At 32.9% G+C, this 25,465-nt stretch overlaps 1 protein-coding gene across 1 annotated transcript in view; it reads left to right on the forward strand.

Annotated features, from left to right (window-relative positions):
- The window catches only part of LOC102879930 (transmembrane protease serine 11C), a 61,380-nt gene extending 35,915 nt beyond the window's left edge, over positions 1 to 25,465 (forward strand). The window contains exons 6-10 of the mRNA XM_006916513.1: positions 10,111 to 10,149; positions 13,753 to 13,924; positions 14,984 to 15,243; positions 19,341 to 19,483; positions 25,304 to 25,465. Of these exons, the coding sequence (XP_006916575.1) occupies positions 10,111 to 10,149; positions 13,753 to 13,924; positions 14,984 to 15,243; positions 19,341 to 19,483; positions 25,304 to 25,465 (776 nt within the window). The remainder of the gene's footprint in view (positions 1 to 10,110; positions 10,150 to 13,752; positions 13,925 to 14,983; positions 15,244 to 19,340; positions 19,484 to 25,303) is intronic.

The following is a 25,465-nucleotide window of genomic DNA, read 5'->3' on the forward strand; positions in this document are numbered from 1 at the left end:
AGAGAAGAAAACAGGACTGGTACAGAGTAAATATTAATTGTTGGGTTTTAATCAGAAGAAAAAGAAATTCAAAATATATGTCATATGGATTATAGATTTGCAAGTCTCTCTCTCTCTACACACACACACACACACACACACACACACACACACACACACACACACATATATACAGATATGCTGTTATTTTATTAATAGCCCTGTCCCTACCCTCTTCCCAAACTCAGGCTCACTGTGAGTGAAGGAGAAGGAACTGAAGGCATTCCTAAGGGAGAATTCCAAAATACTAGACAGTAGGGCAACTCCATGTCCCCACTCCTAAACCTCCATCAAAAACAAATCATTTACCTCATAGAGCCTTAGCTTCTCCATCTTTAAAATGGAGATTATGGTTCATAGACTTCATGGTGCTTTTTTCTGGGAAAATAAAATAAAATAAAAAAAGACCACATACATCTAATGCCTTTAGTGCAGTAACCAAGATAATTTTCTTCTAAACGTACACTTTACAAAACAATATTTTCCCAGCCATCATGGTTATTCTTCTGCTAATTATATACTTAGATATTCGCTGCACAGCCAACTGAATGTTAGGGAATATACCTATATGCTTTTTACATACCAAGTCAAAACAGAGCAATAGTTCATTTAAAGATATTTCACAAGCCTCAGGGATGAAGAAAATAAGTGGCAGTTGAACCAAGGGATAAAAATTATTGCTTTCGTAGAAATAAAAATTTAATCAATTAAATTATTCATTAACATTTCAGTACTTAATAATTATACCTACCCCAGGAAAACTGCTTTCTATAATTCTTAGTTATATTAAATTATTACTAGGAAAATTTTTAAATTATTTATTATTGGCTTAATTTATTTATTAATTTATGAAATAAATACTGACTGAATACTGACTGTGGCTGAGGATATTAGAATAAAATTTTACTTTATTAGTTATTTTTTGTTTATAGTAATATTAAATTCATTTTCTTTTTCTATGTACATAGCAAATGATACTGGAATAAGTATCTAAAAAGGATATTGTTTGATGATTTTTTAAAAATTTGCCACGGATCAACAAGTAAAAAGCAAAATTTCACAGGATTGTCACTTAGAATTTGTATTTTCTATAACTGCCATGCATGTTAGGTTATTTATCCCAGATGAGTGGCAAAATCAGGAATAGTGAAAATAGGTTACTGGTTTCTGGTCCAAACAAAATGCATGAAAATGCACTAGTCATTACACAGTGGATATGTGGCAGGCTTTGGGGTTGAAAAAGACCTTAGAGATCTCTGGTCTGGTTGCCTCATTTGCAGGTAAAGAAAATTCAATGAAGTGATTCATCCTAAGTCATAAAATAAGTAAAGAAGACTTGAACCCATGTCTTCTGATTCTAAGTGCACGATGCATTCTATACATTTTTTTATGAATCAGTTTAGAATGGAGAGCCACGCTAAAAATCTGATTTAGCTACAGATTTAAAGTTTCTAATGAAAAAAGAATCTGCCTTCTTTTTCCAAATCTGTAGTCAGTCATTCTAAATCCAAATTTTTTAAACTCTGTCCTCAATTTTAATATCAATGAAGAAAGGATGTAAATCCATATCTAACATTAAGAATTGCTGAAAGGAGTTAAATCAAATATTATTTGATTTAAATAAAAAAATATTAATTCTAATAAACAGTTATGAGGTACTTGTACCAACACTTTGCTAGGCACTATGGAGAATTCAAAGAGAAAAAGAGTATTGTCCTCAGCAAAAAGCCTATGACTGAAGCAAACAACTTTGGGTGGTGAACACACAATGCAATATACATATGATGTATTATTGAATTGTACTCTTGAAACCTATATAATTCTATAAACCAATTTCTCAGCTGAGGTCCCATAAAAGAATTAAGCCTCAAAGAAAATGGTATGTGTTACTACTTTCAGTTCTTCCAAAGATAATACATAGTTAGTACTATTCCAGATGCATAAAAGAGTTCATTCATTTCATAAAAATGAAAGTTCCCTAGGGCTTTAGAGCTTAATTCTCCTCCAGAATCCCAATGGAGGAGAGCTGATGAGAATTGGGTCACATGTATGCTAGTCATAGACATTGCTAATCCAGGTTTAGAATGTAAAGAGTGCTTCATTTATTAAGACCCGTGAGCATTATGTGTAATTAAATTTCCCATTAACTCCTGAATTCCATGAAAAATGACAATGCTACTACCTTCTAAGGTACTAACAATCAGTACTTATGGAATATATTCTTCAGTGAGAGATCAATGTTTTCTCCATCAACTCTAAACTCACAGGATCAGATTTATCAAATTGACTAGTTAGCATAAAACCTAGAAAAACCATTGATGGTATAGGTTTCTATGCCCATGAAAGAATAGTTTCCTGAAAAATCTCTCATAAAGCAAATTCCTTAACCTAATACCATTGATAGATATCAATGGGGAAACTTTTTATATATTCCCAAACACCCAAATTTATATTCATTTAAGCTTAAACAATACCACATTCCTTTAAAATGGAGAAGATAATGTCAATAGTTTAAATTAGTTAACAAAATCAATTTTCCTTTATTAATTACTTTATAATATGACTGCTTATATATCTCATAGTTATTTTATAGCTTAACAATCAAAGCAGAACATACATATGATATTTAATTTTTATGTAATTCTAATTTTAATGAAAAAGAAAGAAAGGAAAGGACAAGTAAAGCAATGCAATATCTCACAAAACAAGTTGATCTCATAGCACGATGCACTTGACTATTACTGCCAGAAACTCTCAAGCCAAGAGCATGAAGAAAATGTAGACTAGATGTACCAACTACACAACTGCAAGGATGATCACATCATCCTTGGAATGGCTCTTTCCTGGAAGTTCTGGAGGGAAAAATCCAAGTCATTTCTTTAAAAGCAAAGACATGCCTCACAAGTCAAAGTGAGGGTTTTAAATGAAACGCCTTATAAAGTTGAATGTTCATAACTTTTATGGGCATATTTAAGGGTATGACTGTAATTTGTTTTAAAAAATAATAATCATTTCCTATACAGAAATGCCTGTATATACTGGTACACTTAACCATCTATTTAATAAGAATGAAAAATATTTTAAACACTTATGCTAAATTATAAAGTAAAACTCAAATTATATAGAAATAATAAAAAGAATAATAACATAGGACTTCATGTACAGGATGACTGCCTTGACCCACTATTAAGAGTTTTACATGAAGAAGAATAAAGCTCTGGCCTAGCACTCATTTGTGAGCAGCTGGCCAACAGTGACATATAGATGATGTTAGTAGAACACACCTTTTTTCATGTGGCTTGATCCTGAAACAATACGTGGCTTCATTTGTACCATGCATTCAGCAATCATTCTTTGATAAATCATAGAGGATATTTTTTTAAAAGCATGTTATTGCCCAGTGTCCTTTGTTAACCAAGACTAATCTTCAGCTCTATAAACCTGTTTTATTAGCAAATGTTCTTTAGAATATTCTTGGCATAAGACTTTGACCATTAACAGTTCATTGGTAATAAGTTTTTCCAAATAGGCAAATTTTCTGAAAACTTTATATTTTATCTTTTTAATAAAATATTCATTACTATGAATATCTATTAATATATAGTAGGTATTGTCCTAGATTCGTTTGATTTCCCAGGAACCTAAACTTTTGAGGCACAGCATTCCTTATGTCTAGCTTGAGTGAATTATAACATAATCAAACTTAAGAGAGATGAGTTTTAGATAGAGTTTATACTTTGGTAGGAATAAAGGTCCATTAAGCTCTACTAAAACATAAAAGACACACATTCAAATCTTTGCTTTTTAAAATTTTATCTGATAATGTTATGTATAATGAACAAAGGGGAGAATCTTTAAATAGAGAGATCAGTTAGGAAGGAATTACAATGTTCCAAACGTGAAGAATTGAAAACTCGAATTACCATAGTGAAAATAATATTAGAAATAGTGGACATATGTCAGAGAGCATATGCTTATAAAATTGACAGAACTTAACACCTGGACATGAGGTACAATAGTGAGAGAAATTGAATACAATATCCAAGTTTTAAGTATGACTAATTAGTGGGGTGATAACACATAGAGAAATAAGAGACAATGGAGAAAAAATAGAATACAGGTAATTTAGCTTAAAGAATGATATTAGACAGAATATATATCTCTAAGTAAAGTTATTTATCAAACATTTGGAAATAAAGGATTGGTCTTCTGGAGGTTCCATAAAGGAACCATATTAAGGAACCATAAATATAATGGTCATTCCCATAAGGTGATAAAAAAAGTCCTGAAAAGGATACAATTGCAAAGAATGTAGGAAGATAAGAAAAGGGAGAGTCAAAATGATGACAAAACCAAATGCTGGCAAGGATGCGAAGAAACTATATCACTCATACAATGCCCATGAAAATATAAAATGGTATGTCCACTTCAGAAATCAGTTTGATACTTTCTTTAAAAATTTAAAATTCAACTATCATGTAACCAAGTAATTGTACTCCTGGGTATTATCCTAGACAAATGATGACTTATGTTCAAACAAAAACTTATGAATGTTTATAGCAGCTTTATTTCTAATAGTCAAAAACTGAAAACAACCCAGATGTCCTTCAGCAAGTAAATGGTTAAACAAAATCAGGTGCTTCATACCATAAAATACTACTTAGTAATAAAAAGAACATGAATGAATCTCTAGAAAGCAACATTGAGTGAAAGAAGCCAATCCAAAAGTTATATACTGGATTATTCTATTTATATGAACATATGACATTCTTGAAATAAAAAAAAAAAATTATAGAATGGGAGAACAGATTACCGGTTGTCAGAGATTAAGGAGGAAATAGGATGGGAGAAAGCAAATGTGGCTATTAAAGGGCAACATGACAGTGATGGAAATATTTTGTACTTTAATGACATTAATGTCAATATCCTGATTTTGATTTCTACGATAGTTTTGAAGATATTATCTTTACAACATCTTTGCAAGATATTACATTTTGGGAAATTGAGTAAATGGTATCTAAAATTATTTATTACAACTACATCTAAATCTACTATTATCTCATAATAAATGTTGAATTTTTTTAATTACATTATAAAAGAATCATATATATATAATTTGGGGATTAGATCTTTGATGTCTTGATGAGTTTGGCTGTTATCTCTCATGTTTCTAGATCTGAGTTACTGTCATAGCAAATATTATTTAAATGAGATATAATGTGAGTTTTTTAAATGTTTTTGAAAAGTTTAGAAATCTTGTAACTCTGAAAAACTAGCATTATAAAGTTACTCCTACTAAAACATAATGGTGATGTTTTATCTTTCATTCCATCAGCCTAAACTCTTTTGATACTCACAAACACTTTAGATAAGATTGTGAGGTTACTAAAGCTATCAGAAAAACTACTTTGATTCTTCTTTCATATTACTGAAGAATTATATGTGACTTTTTTTCCTGCTTCTCTTAATGCAATACATGTTAAATAGTTGAAAGTATTATACAATAATTGCCAATTTTAGTGCTTTTCCCCTTAAAGTGATTTCTTTTTCTGATAAGATATGCATCTAAAAGCTTTTATGAAAGCTCATAATGTTGGATGGGTGGGGGGAGTCAGTAAGAGACAAGAAAAGGTGCTCAAAACATTACTAGCTCTATGTTAAAAAGAAAAAAGTATCTTTACCAAGTCTATCAACCCAGGCCAGGAAGAAATTTACACTTAAATACTTAAAAAATTTCTTCCAAACCAGCTTTTCCATTCTTTGTATGCTCTACACTCTTTGTTTCTTATGTAGAATTTCTGAAGAAACGCAAAAGAATCTTATGTGTTCTGAGCAAGAAAAAAATAGTTGTGGTTTGTGTTTAATGACAGCTTACTTGTATAACTTCAAAAACTGTGTAATTGTCATGGATATACTCATAAGTATTGCATCAAAAAAAAAGTCTATAAATTCTGCTATGGTTGTAATTGGGTCTATTAACCACTGCCTAAACATTTTATTTTTTAGTATTTTTTTCAAATATGTATAGTTCTGAGAAGAGACCTTTTTAAAAAATTTAAAACAAACAACTTGAGATAAGTTCCAGAGGAAAAAAAAATAATTTATTCAAAATGAATGAGTGACTATTACTAGGTGATGGTTATTACATCAAAAACTACTATATGCAAATTGGCAAGGGAACATGAAGCTAAGACATTTTCTGAGAAGAGGGAGATAAGGAGGAAACTTCTTGAAGAAGCTACCTCTTAAGATGGGTCTTAAAGCAGTAGGAATGAACTGAAAGAAATCCACAAAGAGTCTCTGCTGGATGAAACACCAGAGCTGTGCCATTAAAATGCAGGCCTTCACAAGCCATCTAGGTACCTGGGAGAGTCAAGATAGAAACTTTCCAAACTGAAAGTGCTAATCCTAAATTTTAACTTCCAGTCCATGTGTATCCTCAAAAGGGCCAGTTAAAAACACAAAGATAGCATTTCAAAAGCGTAAGAGAGATTATGATCTACATCGTCCACTACTCACTACGTAACATAGCTGTCTAAATATACTCCTCATTTCATTACAGTGGTTCAAAACTTAAAGTCAACAATGACTAAGTCATCTGAGAAGCATATGAAACACCAAATAAAAATAGATCTGATTTTTTTCATATTTCTTAAATTCTGCATAAAGGTAAAAAAAATTGGAGCACAGTTCTACCTTAAAATTTACCTGTATAAACTACTGGTTATTAATTAAGTTTAATTAATATAAAGTTTTAATTAATTAGATCATAAAACTTTTTTTAAAATTTTATCTTCAGAGTTAAAATGACAAACATTGAAGATTTGTACTGTGAAAAATAAATCTATATCACTCTGAGAAATGACAAGTGATATTTAATATCTATCCACAGATATAATTTTTAGTCTAATTAGAAGCTTAAAGAAAAGCATTTATAGAGGTTAAATATGCAGCCAGGTGACTAATCAAAGTCTGCAGTGAATGAAGACTTCAGATATTGTTCAACCACAATCCAGGTCTGTACTCTATTCCCTTGCTTTTTAATGCATACCAGTCACATAAATGTTCCAAAGTAGCTCCTTTTTTTTTTTTTTTTTTTTTTTGGTGAAAATATTATGAATGAATTTTCATGGTGAAAAAAATGATTTTATCTCAGTTACCTTGCTCAGTAAGTCCAATTACATTTACAGTTTAAAAGTTGTCAGAAATCTACTACGTGACCATTTAAAAATACCCCCATAAAAGACATCCCATAAGAGAATTCAGCTGATCTCTGAAATTTCAATGCTAGAACTCTAGAAAAACTATCTGAAAATTAGGAATAGCTAACTAATCTAGCATATGGACTCATGTAAAATAATAAATTCACCTAAGTAGAGTTTAAAGCCCATGGTATGTGAAAATTTATATTATAAATGTATCTACTGCTACTGTAAAACTCTTGTACTTTAGAATCACACAGCTTAGTTTTCATTATTATTATGTTTCAGACTTCTTTTTTCAAGGAATAAAATATTCACTGGATTTCAGACTTTTAGGAAGTTCTCATTCTTTCCAGTGCATCCAAGATTGTATTTCTTGATTTCTAACCCTAGAGAGACACCAAATATGAAACAATTACAGGTCTAAAAGCCCATTTTAGGGAGCATTTAAGCACGTTTTCTGATCTAATGTTCAACAGTGAGTGAATTATGTCTATCTTTACTCTGGTAAAATTAATTTTTTAATTTTGTCATCAGCTATTCCTATTCCCTTGTCACCCCTCTATGCTAAGTGACTTTTCCTTTTCTTGGTGCATCTAATTTTTTGCATGTAAATTTGCCATACCACTTATCACATAATATTAAATTGGCTACTTAGTTGTCTGTATCTTCCATTACAGTCCAATTTCATTGAGGGCAGTTGTCTATATCTTCCATTACAGTCCAAGTCCACGTCTATTCTTTGATTCCTGGCACATTTGCTGGGCTGTTTTTTGAAACTGCTTTGTCTTATTATGTGTTGATGGAATCTCCTTGACAGGGGCAGTGCCATTGTTGTTTGTCACTTCCTTTATATGGTACTTTATAAACAGAGTATCTTAGGTCACAGTGATGACTCCTTGATTCAGATGTAAATCCATAGGAGTTCCAGATTTTCAGTGTGAACAAAAGGACTTAAAAGAAAACACAGTGAACTCAGACCAAAGTGATGGCTTAAGTCATTTTTCCATTCATTGTACCTGTCTGTCTTCCACCTACTCAATCATATTCTATTAAGCTCTGGGATAATACAACTATTAAAAGTAAGTTATAAGTCAGAAACATTTCTTTCCTTTAGCAAGTCATGCATCAATAAAGAAAATCTAAAAGAAAGAGGGAAGTTTTGCAAATATAGAAGAGCTTCTAAATAATTAGTTCTTAAGGTCTAGGAATTAACATTTTTTTCAGTTAAAAGAGTTTATTTCCCCAAATCTTAATATGGGTTCGATATGTTTTACCAACAACAAATAGCTTAAAATTAAACTCTAAAGGTATCATGTCAAGTAAAAATTACGCCTTGGAAAGCAGTTATGAAGGATTAGATGGAAATATGGCACCTTCCTGTTTTAGTAGGTATGGCTTATATCTACTCATAGTCCATCTGACTGCTGAATTGCTCCTGCCTTTTTCTTCAGACAGGTTGACTTTCAGATAAAGGATTCTCTTGTCTCCTTGGTTTGTTGTGCAACCTAAAGCAAGAGTATGCAACTGTAATTGGCATATGGAACTGGATACTCCCTCCTGGATTTATAGAAATCCAAGAGTATAATAGAAATAAATCTACACTGACATTTATTGTATTTAATTTATAGAGCAACTAGTGATTCTTTTTTGAAGAGAAACTCAAGTAGAAATGGCTAGTGAATTTGCAGTTTTTTGCAGCTGAAAGTTGGGACATTAATGTGATTCATTTGTTCACCTCCTCACATAACTTTCCCATGAATTGAACATGTTTGCAATTTTGCAGGGATGTGGGGCTCAGAGAAGGCTTGTCTGGAGTAAATCTCATCCTGTGAGATTTCCTAGATGCTAGGAATGAGTAGACAATGTTAAAGTCTGCAGTATTATTAAAGTAAAATTTTTTTGTTATCCAAAATTAATGGGGAATGGAATGGCATGCTTAATTAAATGTTTTGAATAACTGAAACTTATCACACAAAGGGTAATAATTTTAAAAAATCAAAATACAGCAAAATGCACTCAACACCAAAAAATGTACTAAATATAACAATGTTTGTACTCTTTCCTAGTTATCAGCATTATTTGTTGTGTAATATAGCTAAGTGAATGTTTTAGTTTCCTAGTACCCCAAAAAACAGCACCTGAGCTGGAGACTTACCTGCAGTATTTAATTTGAGAAAGTGTTAAGAGCAGCAAGAGTAAAATAGAAAGGAAGAGTTGGCCAACTCTAGCTCTATTCCTTGGGACCTTAAGACTCATATTTCAGAACTGTATTCCTCTGTGAATGGAAAGGGAAGCTTTTTTCCATCAGTTCCTTTCCTACATTGACTCCAACAGCATTAATTCCCACATTGTCCATCTGGGAATGTCCAGTGAGATTCTTCTGGTAGAAAGTGACAAGTCTTTGGTGCTGACTTGGGAAGGGAATCTGTAAAGTGGCTCCTGAGTAAAGCAGATCCATGGAATTGGTCACCACACTGTGGCTGGAATAAGAGATGGGCCAAGAGTATTTAAAGTGCTGTATAAAAGGTGTCTAATACATTCAATTTTCTGCTGATTTGGATACGAGGTCACCATTTTTCATATATTTTAGTACTTTCCAGGACCCAGGATCTCTTTTTCAAATTACTTATAATGAGGAATTTGAGAGTATTTTTAGAAACAGAAAAACGAATACTAAGATTTTATTACTCTCTCTGCTAACCTATGAACATACAAATTATATAGTTGAGATTGAATAAATGATTCTGCAGAAAAATGTGTTCCTAAAAACAAAATAATTAATATTAATTAATATTAAAATAAATTAATTTTAAAGTAATGTGTTCATACGTGTAAATATTTCCACTTTCTTTCCCTTTGACTTTAGGCATGAAAATGCCAACAGCAGAAAATCTTCTCAATACCTGTAAGTTCATCAATAAAGTGTTTTTTTCTAGTGAAACATAATTCCTTGGATGGCAAAAAAGACCTCCACTTGAAAGTCAATGGGGTATTCATAAAGGTGTAATGAGAAGCCTGCTTTTAGAAACTTATGTGAAGATGACTGTAGCGGCCTTGAAATAACTGATATCATGGATTTAAAATAAGGAACGTATTATCACATGCCATAATGGCAGAGGGGTTCTAGGGATAAGCAGTGATAAATAAGAACTTAGAATCTAAAACCAGTTACATATTAGTTTGAGCCCCTGATCTGCCATTTACTACTGGATAAATTTATACAGGCTATTTATCCTCTCAAACCTTCAGCTCCAAGTTGTGAAGAGAAAAGAAGGTAGTACAATAAAGTATTTACAAGAATTAAAATACTCCTCCCTTTCCAACTGCATATCCATGTAAGGCTAGATTTTCTTAATATAGTTTGATCAAAACAACATATCACAATAGATTGAAAGGAGAATCATATATATAAGAATTCAGCCATCTTTTATTAAAACATATTAAAGAGATTTACAAAAATGTAAAACAATGCTGCTCTTTTTCCCTAAATTATATTGCTTCAAAAATGGTTTTTTAAAAAATAAAAATGTGTAATTTATGCTAAAAAAAGAAAGAGTATATGGCTCATAATAAACACTCAATAGATGTCAGATATTTCATTTTATATTCTGCCTATAAAAACTTCGGGTCTAGAAACTCGCTACAGAATTCTGACCCTACAAGCCAAGCTTAGTGTACTGAGAAGTAAGCTGCCTCACAGGCAAGCATCTTCCTTGCTGGCCGAGGCATTCCGCCATCATTTTCCTAGTAGCTGCCCTGGGAAATGTGACCCTCAGTGTTGCTAGAACCTGTAGCAGGCTGTCAGAAGAAGCATTACTCTTATCTGGGGACTGAGGCTGATTGAGATAGCTGGATTAGAGGAATTTCCCTCCAGAGCCAGGTGACACTGACCCCCGACAACTTTTACTATCCTTTAGTCACAACATAATTACTTCTGAGAAACCTGGGCAAAATTTAAACACAGATTATTTTTCTCTCTGATATATTTTGACTGAACAAACCTCAAGCGACTTAATAAGACATCTTAAAGTCAATTATTTCAATTAAAACTTTAGTACTGATACAATTAAAATCCACAATTAGGAATTTGTCTGGTTGGTAGAGGAGAAGTAGTTAAGACAGGAATAAAAGCAGTGGTAAGAAAGATATCAGTCGATTCGTCTGTCCTACAACTGGAACTAAATACCATCCAGATCAGTATTCTGAATTTGACTTGGCCTGTCTGAGATTTTGATTGTATTTTAAATAAAAGAGGAGAAGGAAGAGATAGACGAGAAAAAATCAAACAGTTAAAGAAAGAACAGTTTTGGTACATGATACAAAGTGTATTTAAATGTAGTAATAGGTGATAAAGTAAAATTCAATAAGGTGGGGAGACTGTAAGAGCTTAGTAGATTCTCTGATGTTTCTGAAAGTATCAGCCAGAAAATCTTCATTATATTTTTTAAATACTTGAAATTTACCACGTGACAAAAGCTACAAGGTTGCCACATAAGATTTCAGCAAGGTAATAACAAGGTAATACTGCAGAGGTGGCAGCTGACAGCTTAACAGACACAACAATCATGAGTAAATGAGAACTCAGAATGGACATTGATGTATAATTATAAATTATGTTAAAGCTCTGAGTAAGAGCAGAAACAAGAAAGTTAGAGTTGCTCAGGGGAGGCTCTCCTAGCCCAGAGAGAAGCATAATGTTTTTATATTACTCTAAAGGAAGTTGAGTAAAAGCCAACCTCCTTTAGGAGTTGGCCAAACAGAAGAGAGGGTAAGGAGGAACCATTAAACCTTTGAATTCTGGATTGTTTGTTTTATCCTCTGTAGCATCGATGATAAGGGAGTGGAAAGAAAGAGGAAAAGAAAAGGGAGTTACTTTTAATGAATCAATGTGAGAGCTCTCTCATCAAAAATAGCAACCACAAAGGCTTTGCTTCAGTTAAGTGATTTTTATGAATAGGATACATTAACAGCCCAGGATTTGGGTTGCGTCAAAGACAATATAGAATCAGAAGCAATATACAAATTTAAGGGCTTCAGAGGGCTAGGGAAGGCCTTTTAAAAAGTCTACTTGTCCCTCTCCTATGCTTCTAATATCTTTCCATACTCAGGAAAGGCTATCTCAAGATACATCTTGTCACATATAGTTAACAACATCTCTGTGAAGCAACTGACCACCTAAACTTTCCAATTTAAATGATCTCATTCTTGAGATAAATACCTTTCTCTGACTCAGAGTTTCTCAACTTTAATGCTCTTGACATTTTGGGCCACGTAATTCTGTTTCAAGGACAGTCCTGTGTGTTATAGAATTTTAAGCAGCACCCCTGGCCTCTACCCACTAGATACCAATACCCCTGCCCCAATTATGACAACAAAAAAATGTCTCCAGATATTGCCATATTTCTCCTGGAGTTGGAAGGTGGTATGCAAAAGTGTCCCTGGTTAAGAGCCACTGCTTTAATCTGTGCCCACTGTGTTGATTATAAGTTCTCTTCACTCTCTAAATGCTTAGGAACAGCATTTACAGAAAAGGGTTTTGCAGTCAAATATTTATATTTCAAAATATCTTGTGGATTATACTATATAGATTTCATTTCTACAAACTTTTGTTGAGCTCCTTTTATAAGATAGATTCTCTGAGGTAGATTCTGGTGATACATTTTTTTAAAGATATGGTTCCTGCCCTCTAAAAATATTTATTAATGAGCTAATAATTTCTATTAACAGATACCATAAACTGTTAAGGTACAAGTTCAGTGCTTTAGTTGGAATAAAATGAGATAATTAAGAGAATTAGAGAAAGAGTAGGACAGAATAATAGTGAAGTTGTACTGTTACTGCAGAATTCCTTTAAAGACAGGAGTCTGGGAGCTTATCTGGATCTAAATTGACACTAAAGCACAGTCCTGATTCAGAGAAGCATATAACTTTGGGAAAGGGTTAACTATCTTCATGTGTTATTGCTTTTATCCAGGTATTATGTATTATAACTTGAGCATAAACACATTTCTGTCTCCCCTGTCTCTCATCAATATCTCATTCGTTCACATTCACATTCATTCACACTTTCTTATGAAAGTTTCATAACAATCATTATTTTAAACTGCTCATAAAATTAATAGGCACATATTTCCCTATGCAACTTTGTAACTGGTTATACAAATATTATCTTCCAAATTAAAATATATAATTCCACTTACCTCAGGCCATACCAAGGTCATACGACAAGTCATATCAAGATCACACAGAAACACAAAGAGTATATGTGAGTGATGAAGATAGGGGAGGAAGATATCAATCTACTTTGAATGAATTATCAGGAAATCTCATGTCAACAGGAAGTTAGTCCTAACTTCTCCAAGGCTATTTGAGTTTTTCCTCAATTAATAGCTAATAGTGAAAACAATAGTTAATAGTGACATGTATTATGGGGAATTTATTTACCATAGCAATGCATACAGAAGCAATATCTATATCATACTATGCTGATGAGCTCTATTTTGAGCAGGTTGTGGACAACGCACAATAACTCCCTCTGGCAACAAAATAGCAGGGGGCATGAATGCTGAGGAAGGAGAATGGCCCTGGCAAGCTAGCCTTCAACAAAACAGTGTCCACCGATGTGGAGCCACTCTAATTAGTAACAACTGGCTTGTCACTGCTGCTCACTGTTTCATAAAGTAAGTTCTGGACCACATAAAGTCCTCAAAGCCACTCAAGTACCTAAAAGTGTGATAAATATCTTTCAAGAATATGTCCACATAACTACACTTCCAACTGTTTAACATTGTAAGATATAGCCTCATAATTATTCAATGAAGTATAAGTTTAAAAAAGAAAAGACATACTCAGGCTAATGCTGGGTTTGTCAACAGTGGCACTACTGATATTTGGGACCAAATAATTTTTCATTGTGGTGGGCCATGCTGTGCATTAGAAGATAATTAGTAGCATCCCTGGCTTCTACTCACAAAACGCCCATAGCATTCCCCATGACTGACAACCAAAAATGTCTCTAGACATTACCAGATATCTCCTGGAGGACAAAATAGCCCTCAGTTGAGAATCACTAAACTTGATTCGTTAATTTAATTTTATAAAGAAATTATAAATCCCAAATTTAACATGGGTGTGCTATGACTTTCTCATCATTATTACATTTGTTCTTATTTATTTATTCATAAGTATTTGATTTCATCCTGCATTCTCCTATATATATTACAGCCCTATTTGAAATTATTCCTTTAAAAGATATATTATTGCACTAAAAGTTTGCCTTTCTTTTTTTACCTAAAAAGTTTTTTCTTTACCTTTTAGTTTGATGGTTCATTTCACTAATTTCTACTGTTTTTATGTAGCACTTACTGGTTTCATTTTTAAACAAAAAACCCTCTCAAACTTAAGAGTTTGAAAATGTTCTAGAGCACTATTTTTCAGTGCTTACAATATAAATCATTGCTTAGCGAATAATAGTAAAAGTCTGAAATATCTTCTACTTATAGTTTTTAATAATTATAAAGAGGATTTAGAACAAAAATAAAATGTAGTTTCCATGGATTATCTTTTAAAATATAGCTTACTGAGTTATTCAAAATGTATCCATGTCATAATTATTTTTATTTTTTCTTTCACATATAACTATACTTTCGTATGCATATATACACACTAGGAATTCAAAACTTATCTAATTATTTAAAAAAACGTAAGATATTAACTCCTACAATTTCTATTTTCTTTAGCACCAATAATCCCAAAGAATGGAATGTTGGTTTTGGGCTTCTTTTAAGTGATCTGCAAACACAACGAAGTATCAAGAATATTATAATCCATGAAGACTACCATTACCCTGCACATGATAATGACATCGCTGTTGTGAATCTGTCTTCACCAGTATTATATACAAGCAAAATTCGAAGAGCATGTCTTCCAGAAGCTACATATACATTCCCACCCAATTCAGATGTGGTGGTCACTGGATGGGGAACATTAAAGTCTGATGGTGAGTTCCTAACTTCCTTCATTACACAGTTTAAATTTTAGGAATTAAAAAACAATACCCAAAATCATAACTAAACCTGAGAAATACATTCTCTGGACCATTTTAAAGAGGATAATGTGCAATAGATTAAAAATTATCTTCAACAACATTCATACAAAAAATACAATTTTATAGAGCTGTTTACCATAATTTCCCTTAACAATAGCAGTTTTTAAAGAAATGTATTATTTTTTTAATAATTTTTTATTTTTTAATTACAGTTGACATACAATATTATAATAGTTTTAAGTGTACAGCACAGTGATTAGACATTTATATAACTTGTGAAGTGATTACCCCAATAAATCTAGTACCCATCTGACACCATACATAGTTATTACAATGTTATTGACTATATTCCTTATGCTATACTTCACATCCCCATGACTATTTTATAACTACCAATTTGTACTTCTTAATCTCTTCTCCTTTTTTACCTACCCCCAACTTCCCTCCCATCTGGCAACTATCAAAATTCTCTGTATCTATGAGTTTGTTTCTGTTATGTTTGTTTATTTTGTTCTTTAGATTCCAAATGTAAGTGAAATCACATGGCATTTGTCTTTCTCTGTCTTACTCCATTTGACATAATACCCTCTAGGTCCATCTATGTTGTTGCAGATGGTACAATATTATAATAGTTTTAAGTGTACAGCACAGTGATTAGACATTTATATAACTTGTGAAGTGATTACCCCAATAAATATAATATCTATCTGACATCGTACATGTTATTACAATATTGTTGACTATATTCCATATGCTATCCTTTATATCTGTGACTGTTTTGTAACTAACGATTTGTACTTCTTAATCCCTTCCTTTTTTTTCATCCTTCCTCCTAACACCCCTCCCATCTGACAACCATCAAAACATTCTCTGTATCTATGAATTTGTTTTGTTTGTTTATTTATGTGTTCTTTAGATTACATATGTAAGTGAAATCACATGGCATTTATCTTTCTCTGTATGACTTACTCCATTCAGCATAATACCCTTTAGGTCCATCCATGTTGTTGCAGAAGGCAAGATTTGATTCTTTTTTTATGGTTGAGTAATATTCCATTGTAATATTCTACATATATGTATATATGTACCACCTCTTCTTTATCCTTTCATTCACTGATGGACACCCAGATTGCCTTCGCATCTTGCTTATTATAAATAATGCTGCAATGGACATACAATGCGTACGTACCTTTGAAGCAGTGTTTTGAGTTTCTTAGGATAAATACCCAAAGTGGAATTACTACGTCTTGTCTCTTGTTATAGCCTTTGTTTTAAAATCTATGCTGTTTATTATAAGTATTGCTACTCCAGAATTCTTTTCTTTTTCCATTTTTATAAAATATCTTTTTCCATCCCTTTACTTTCAGTCTGTGTGTCTTTTGATCTGAAGTGAGTCTCTTGTAGGCAGCATATACAAGGGTCTTGTTTTCTTATTCATTCAGCCACCCTATCTTTTTTTCTTTTTTACTGGTCTAATTTATTTTATTTTAACTTTTTTCTTTTTTATTTTTATTTTTATTTTTTTAATTTCACCTTCCATAGTTATATTTCCTTCTGTCACCACATATTTGACCCCTTTTACCCCATCTACCTCCCTCCTTCCCCTTCCCCCCAACCCTCTGGTACCACCTTATCTTTTGAATGGAACATTTGATTCATTTACATTTGAAGTAATTGTTGTTGGATATATAGTTATTGCCATTTTATCATTCATATTTTTTATCTTTTTTTCTTATTCTTTTTCTTAAAGACGTCCCTCTAACATTTCTTGTAATACTGATGGTAATGAACTCCTTTAGCTTTTTATTGTCTGGGGAGCTCTTTATCTGTCCTTCAATTCTAAATGATAGCTTGGCTAAGTAGAGTAACTTGGTTGTAGGTCCTGGGTTTTCATCACTTTGAATATTTCCTGTCAATTCCTTCTGGCCTGCAAAGTTTCTGTTGAGAAATCAGCTGATAGTCTTATAGGAGCTCACTTGGAGGTAACTGACTGCTTTTCTCTTGATGTTTTTAAGATTCTTTCTTTGACTTTAACCGTTGGCATTTTCATTTTAATGAGTCTTGGTGTGGACCTCTTTGAGTTCATTTTGTTTGGCATTCTCTGCACTTCTTGGGCCTGTATGTCTATTTTCTTTGCCAGGTTAGAGAAGTTTTCCATCATTATTTATTCAAATAGGTTTTCCATTCCTCTCTCTCTTCTCGTTCTGATACCAACCCATGATGTAAATGTTGGTGAACTTGATGTTGTCCCAGAGGCTTCTTAAACTGTTCTCATTTTTTTTGGATTCTTTTTTCTTGTCACTGTTCTGATTGGGTTTTTATACTACCTTATCTTCTAAATCACTGATTCAGTCCTCTGCTTCATCTAATCTATTGTTCATTCTCTCTAATGTATTCTTCATTTCAGTTATTATATTCTTCATTTCTGAATGATTCTTTTTTTTTATGTTTTTCATCTCCATTTTTATGTTTCGTATCTCTTTGTTGACCTGCTCACTGCGATAATTGAGCATTCTTACAACCAGTGTTTTGAACTCTATATCAGGTAGATTGCTTTTCTCCATTTATTTAGCTCTTTTTTCTGGAGTTTTGTTATCTTCTTTTATTTGGTACATGTTTCTTTGTCTCCTCATTTGGGCTGCCATCTCATATTTATTTTTATGTATTAGGTAAAGCTATCTTAGTAGAGTAGCCTTATGTAGTTAGTGTCTTGTGGGGCCCAGCGACTCAGGTGCTCCAGGTGTATCCCTTGTATGGGTTGTATATGCCCTTCTGTTGTAGTTAAGCCTTGGTTGCTGTTGGCACATCAATGCACTCTATCTGGGAGGAAGCTGCCCCTCCAGCCCTCACCCTAAAGCCAGACAATTCAGTTCATCCCATATATCCGTGGCACTTTTTGAGCCATTGCTCCAGAGCTGGAGCTCAGAGCAAGTGAGTCCGTCACGGACCCTTTAAGAAGAATGCCTGGTATTGTAGCTTCTCTCTGTCTCACTCAGCCACAATCTCTGTTGGTTTTTACAGCCAGAAGTTGTGGGGACTCCTCTTCCTGGCACTGGATCTCTGGCCTGGAGAGCCCAGTATAGAGTTGGGACCTCTTACTTCACAGGGGGGATCCTCGCAGCAGGGATATCCTTCCCGATTTTAATCATCACATGTGGGTGTGAAACCAACTCTTCTCAACCTCTGCCCCTCCTACTTACATTTACCTACTCTGCCATCTTGACCAGAAGATCCAGAAGTGTATTATTTGAATAAGTAATTCATTTTCCTCTACTTCATTCACGCAATAAACATTTATATTTATTACTAACTTTGTTCTAAGTACTGTCCTAGATGGTTTGGATATATTAATGAATCAAATAAGCAAAAATTCCTATCCTTATAAAGCTTACATTCTTAGCAAAGAAAGACAGACACTAATCATGAAATATAATATATAAGTAGATTACATAGCATATTTTGTGCATGTAAGTATATAGAAAAAAATAAGGCCTACAAAGGATTGGGCATTTTGATGGGATGAAATGAGAAGCCCTCTGTGATAAGGTGATGCCTGAGAAAAGACTATTTTAACATGTGCATCTCTATGACCCTAATCATGTAAAGATTTAGTGGTTATTTATGTTCATAAATGCATCTGAAAGAAAAAGAAAACAAACTTAATATTAATTCCAAGATTCAGAATTCTGTTAACAAACAGCAGAAAAATCTAAAACTAATCATAAAATGTATATCTCTGGAATATGATTGTTTCATTTTGTTTTCTAAGGCATACATGTTATAAATATAAAACTCCAAAACAATTGAAAAGAAAAAAAATTCATCACATATGAATGGACACACTACGTATTTCTAAATGTGATCATTTTTAATAATAGCTTGCTGTGTTTAGAGCATTACTTCTTTGTTACTAAGAAAGGAGACAAAAGCTTAATTAAGACATGTGTTTCACATTAATTTGCAAATTTCACAGAGTGTTAGATACTAATAATCTAGCCAGAGAAACTAATATTGACTTTAACAAAAATTATATAATCTTCTTCCTTTAGGAACAAGTCCTGATATACTCCAAAAAGGAGCAGTGAAGATTATAGATAACAAGACCTGCAACAAGGAAGAGATATATGGTGGTGTGATCAAACCTGGAATGTTGTGTGCTGGGTTTCTGAAGGGAAGAGTGGATGCCTGCCAGGTAAATCTGCCTATTTCATTTTCAAAAAGGTTTTTTTTTTTTTTTCTTGTAGTTTTTAATTTCTAATTAACAAATTTAATTTTCTCCAAAGATTGACAATTTTTAAAGGCTTAAATATGTTGTATAGCCAAAGTAGCTAATTAAAATTATATTGCTTCCTGATGGATCTCATTAAAGTACTAAAGTGCTAAACCACCCTTACTGTTATAAAGAGCTGTAGGTGGAAGTAAGGATAAGACTCAATTTGGAATAACAATAAAGAGATGAATTGGAATATCAGTGATTTTAGTTCAGTTGATCTTTCACTGAGAAACATTCAACTGGGGCCAACACCAAACCTAATGATGATGGAGCTTTCTTAATTTAGGGTGGCTCCAACAGTCTAAATATTTTATTTATTTATCGATGCTTATATAGCATCTCCATGTGTCATGCATTGTTTTAACCTCTTTACAAATATTAATTTACTCAAATTATGAAAATTCTATGATGTATGTTTGTACTATTATAAATCTTGTTTCTCAGATAAAGAGACTGAGACAAAGAGAGAAAGCAATTTGTCTAAACTCACGCAGGTATTAAGTGGCAAAACTGAGATTTAAACCTAGGAGATCGGGCTTTATAGCCTATTCACTGAATGCTATACTATGATGCTTTTCCTTATGCTTTAGATCCTTCAAACATTTCTAATGCTACTTATAAGCAAGTATCTTAGAGATAACAAAAGTACTGCTATAGTTATCTAGGCAGGCAGAATATAGTTATCTAGGCAGTGATAAATCCAGGAAGACTCTTATTTTATTTATTCATTTTTTTCAGGTAATGATTATTTATGGACCACATGTTAAGTGCAGGGAAGTTAAAAGTGAATAGAGCATTATTCCTGACCTATAGGAGTGAGAAGACATGCAAACAAGTACTTGCAATACATAATTATCTCTAATTACAGATTCCTATCTTTCCAACTATCTCACTAAACCTGTTATTCAAAGTCATAACAAGCTTAAACTCCTGTTTCTCTCCATTTTCTCTCAGTCCATTACTCTCAGCTCCATGACTCTCTTCTAACCTTATGCAGTCTAGAACCCATATTTTATTATTTTAACCACTCTATTGACAGCACTCTCACTGACTTCATCATATTCTACTTCCCCTACACCCATCCTAATAATCTCCAACCACGAAACAATCTATCTACTTTATTTGCTGTTATATGTGAGCTCCTTAGCAGAGATAGAAGAAATTTTGCAGACTTGTAAACTGGTGTCATATAATTACAGCTGAATCTTTAACACATTGTAGAATTCTTTAATGTATCCTTCATGGTGCTATGCCAAACTTTCATTACATTGTTTGACTGTATCTCACCATGCCCTTATATTCCTTAACATATGACATTTCCTCCTACTAACTAGAAAAATAAATGAAAACAATCATATGAGAACTCCTTTAATTTCTTTTCTACTTGATAGATTTATATTTGTAATTATCTTCACCTCTAAGCTTACGATAAACAAGTTTCTTCTATTATTCAAAGCTTATCTCTTGCCTGTGTCCTTCATCCACTCTCTTTCCATCTACACAGACATTTGAACTTTCTTCCATATTTTCCAAACTGTCCCTTCTAATGGACTCTTCCATATTTTCTGCAAAAATTATTAGGTCTCTCCCTTGATACATTCTATTCTTTCTTTTTCTCCTCTTTGTCATATCTCTAAAGAATATTTTACCATAGTTGTTCCACATTTTCAACTTACTCAATCTTTCATCCATTGCTTTCAGATTTTTGCCCTATCAGTCCACTGAAATTATTCTAACCAAAATTACTATTGATTATTTAATTACCAAATCTATGTAGAGTAATATGTAGAGTATAAGATAGACTGAAAGCAAGAGAGTTAGAGATAGTAGGATCCATTAGAATATTTTGCCTGAGAAAGGTAATCAAGGCTTCAGTTAAGACACAGTAGGAATGAGGAGACAATAACAGTTGAGTAGACAAAATTGTGGGGTGGATTAGATGTGAGGAAAAAGGAAAAGGATAAATATAATGTTAATTCCCATATTTCTCCCTGAGCAACTGGAGGGAGGGTATATAGGAAAAAGAACAGGTTTGGGGAAGGTGAAAGTTCAGTTTAGGGTGTGCTACACTTGAGGTGCCTGTGGAATATCCAGGCAGATATGTCCAATTGAAAGTAAAAACCATGAACTACATCAAACTAAAAGTTTTGCACAGCCAAAGAAACCATTAACAAAATGAAAAGAAGACCTACTGAATGGGAGAAGACACATCTATTAAGGGGTTAATATCCAAAATATATAAAGAGCTCATACAACTTGACAACAACAATGAAAAAACAAACAATCCAATTAAAAATGGGCAGAAGACCTGAACAGATACTTCACCAAAGAGGAAATACAAATGGCCAATAGACATATGAAAAGATGTTCAAGGTCACTAATTATCAGAGAAATGCAAATTAAAACCATGAGATATCACCTCACACCTGTAAAAATGGCTATCTCCAATGAATCAAAAAAATGTTAGTGAGGATGAAATTGCAAATTGATACAGCCACTATGGAAAGCAGTCTGGAGATTCCTCAAAAACATAAAAATGAATCTACCTTTTGACCCTGGAATTGCACTTCTGGGTATTTTTCCAAAGAAAACCAAAACAACAATCCATAAATATCTACACATCCCTATGTTCATGGCAGCACAATTTCCAATAGCAAAGATATGGGAGCAACCTGAATGCCCAACAACAGACTACTAGATAAAGAAGTTATGGTTCATATATACAATGGAATATTACTTGGCCATAAAAAAAGAAATCTTACCATTTGCAATGACATGGATAGACCTAGAGGTTATCATGCTGAGCAAAATAAGTCAGACAGAGAAAGATAAATAACATATTATTTCACTTATATGCAAAATCTAAGGAACGCAAAGAACAAACTAATCAAAAAAAGGGGGTCACAAATATAGAGAACAATCTGGTGACTGCCAGAGGGGAGGAGGGTTGGGGGCTGAGAGAAACGGTTGAAGGGTTAAAGAAGCACAAATTAGGAGTTGATAGATTGTCACAAGATTGAGGAGTGCAGCATAGAGAACATAGTCAGCAGTAATGTAATGGCTATGTGTAGAGTCAGAGGGGTAATATAGTAATTGGGGGGATCATTTCATAAACTATATAAATGTCTAATTGATGTATGGTATATTTGAAACTAAAAATAAAATAAAATAAAATGCTTTAAAAAATAAATAAATAATAAATAAAAACCTCGAGCTCAGGAAAGAATTCTGGGTGAAGATACCTAAAAGTTATTGCTATCTTGGCAGTAGTTAAATTCATGAGCATAAATATAATTACTCAGCTAAAATGTGTAAAATAAGAAATACCTAAGCAACAGAACTTGAGTATACATGCTTTTAATAGGCTAACAATAAGAGACAAGAAAGATCAGAAAAATAGAAATTGATGTCACAAGAGTCCAGGAATCATAAAAAAAAGGGGAGGGGTGGGGAGGGAGGAATAGTTAATAGCGACACATGCCATAGAAAAACCAAGTAAGATAAATGCTGGAAAAGGCCATCAAATTCAACAATTGTTTATTGATAAAGTTTTGGAAGGTACATTGGTGGCAAGAAAAGCTATTTAGAAGTAAGTTAAGAGTGGGATGAGAAAACGGAAACTTCAATATAGACTACAACTTTAAAGCGCTAGCTACGAAAGGAAAATAACCAGTGCAATAGAAGAAGTCTTAAGATCAAAAAGACTGTCATTTTTCAGAAGGAAAGATCAAAAAATAAAAGACTTGTATATGCCTGAAAGGAAAAGAAAGTGAAGAAAATGAAGACATATTAAAAAAATAAAACAAATAAGGAAAAAGAAGATGGAGGGATTAACCTTGGAAAGAACTAAATGCATCCTTACTCTAAAGAAGAGAGTAAATACAGCTGTGGGCTGATGTAGCTAACCTGAGAAGTAAAAGGGACAAAGACAAGAAATGAAAAGATGCTACCTGTTATTCTCCACTTACTCTATAAATTTGAAACTGAGTAAGACATTAGATTCAAAGTGAGAAAACCACATTTTTTTAAATTGTGAAATGGGCCTGTTGATAGGAATGTAAAATGGTATAACCTCTATAGAAAACAACATGGTAGTGCCTCAAAAAAATGAAAAATAGATTACCATATGACCCAGCAATTCCATTTCTGGGTGTATACCCAGAATTATTGAAAGCAGGAACTGAAATAGATATTTGTACATCCATTATCATAGCAATATTATTCACAATAGCCAAAAAATAGAAGCAACTAAGTGTCCATTGATAGATGCATGCATAAGCAAAAATGGCGTATATATAAAATGGAACATTAGCCTTAAAAAGAAAATTCTGACACATGTTACAACATGAATGAAACTTAAAGACATTATACTAAGTGATGTAAACCAGTCACAAAAGAACAAATACTGTGTAACTCCACTCACATGAGGTACATAGAGACAGAAAGTAGAATGGTGGTTGCCAAGAGCTTGGGGAAGTGAACGGTGGAGAGTTATTGTTTAATAGGTATAGAGTTTCAGTTTTACAAGATGAAAAAAGCTCTCAAGGTGGATGATGGTGATGATCACACAATAATATGAATGTACTTAACGCCATTCAACTGTATACTCAAAAATGGTTAAAATGGTAAATTTATGTTATTTATTTTTACACAATTAAAAAATAATATTTTTTAAATTGTGAAATGATAAAAGTTTGGATTGGCTGCTCTTAAAAATGAGAAAGGAATATGGCTAGAGACACATAACTATTGGGAAGAGCTGTGTGTTTGAAGCTATAAATTTGTAACACGGTCTTCTTTCACAGTGTATGGTTTGGTACAGGTTATGATGGGAAGGTAAAAAGCTGAGAATCCTGTTGAAAGAGTAGTGATGTGGATAAATTATGGAATATAGTCATGCAAGGGAAAATAGAAAACAGGAAACTAGTACACTCAGAGAAGAGGGAAGAGTCAGGAATTGGCATTCTTAATGAAAGTAAACAGCAAATGAAATCACAATACTGAACAATGGAGTTTTAGAGGTAGAGCGACTCTAGGTGATGACAATTTTCCCCTTTACCCCTTTCCACCCCTGTCCAGAAGTGACATGGAAATAGTTAATAAATATGTAGATGATCAGAGTTAAGGAAACTAAGAGACTGCAGTTTTTTCCAGTAGATGTTGAAATTATCCAAGATGATATGAAGGATTAAAGGAAAGGAAAGTCCAGATGCCAACATGTTCAATCATTCTGAATAAATGACCTAAATATCAGTAGATGAAAACCATGAGGATGTAGAGGGTAGCTTGGCCAAATTACGCAGTTCTGAAAATTGGATGGATATTTACATAAGAGTGGAAGAACAATAGTCCAGTCTTGGTGGTGGGTAATTATAACCCTTTTTCCAAGCATCTGCCTGAAAATAAGAGAGTTTGGGGAGATAATCAAAAAATTCCTCAACATACTGATGATTGCGTAAGCAACAATATTTTCAATATCTCTTTTAGGTAATAACTGAGTTGAATTTTTCATACTTGTTTTTCATTATTGTATTTTATATCCAAAGACATACACTGATATCTTTGATTTAAATAAATGATTATAGATCACAAAAATATTTAAGACTAGAATCATTTTAATATTAAAATACTTAGCTTTTTTCCTACTTCTGTCTCTCCCTATATTTATTACAGAAGAAAAAATATGAGCAATATTTACCTTTAAATTATAGTAATTGTATACATTCTTTTTCTTTCTAGGGTGACTCTGGTGGACCTCTGGTTAGTGCAAATCGTAAAGGCATTTGGTTCCTTGCTGGTATTGTAAGCTGGGGCGATGAATGTGCTCTTCCAAACAAGCCTGGTGTCTACACTCGAGTGACATACTATAGAGACTGGATCATGTCTAAAACTGGTCTCTAA

This window comes from Pteropus alecto, unplaced genomic scaffold (assembly GCF_000325575.1).
Source record: "Pteropus alecto unplaced genomic scaffold, ASM32557v1 scaffold46, whole genome shotgun sequence".
NCBI lineage: Eukaryota > Metazoa > Chordata > Mammalia > Chiroptera > Pteropodidae > Pteropus > Pteropus alecto.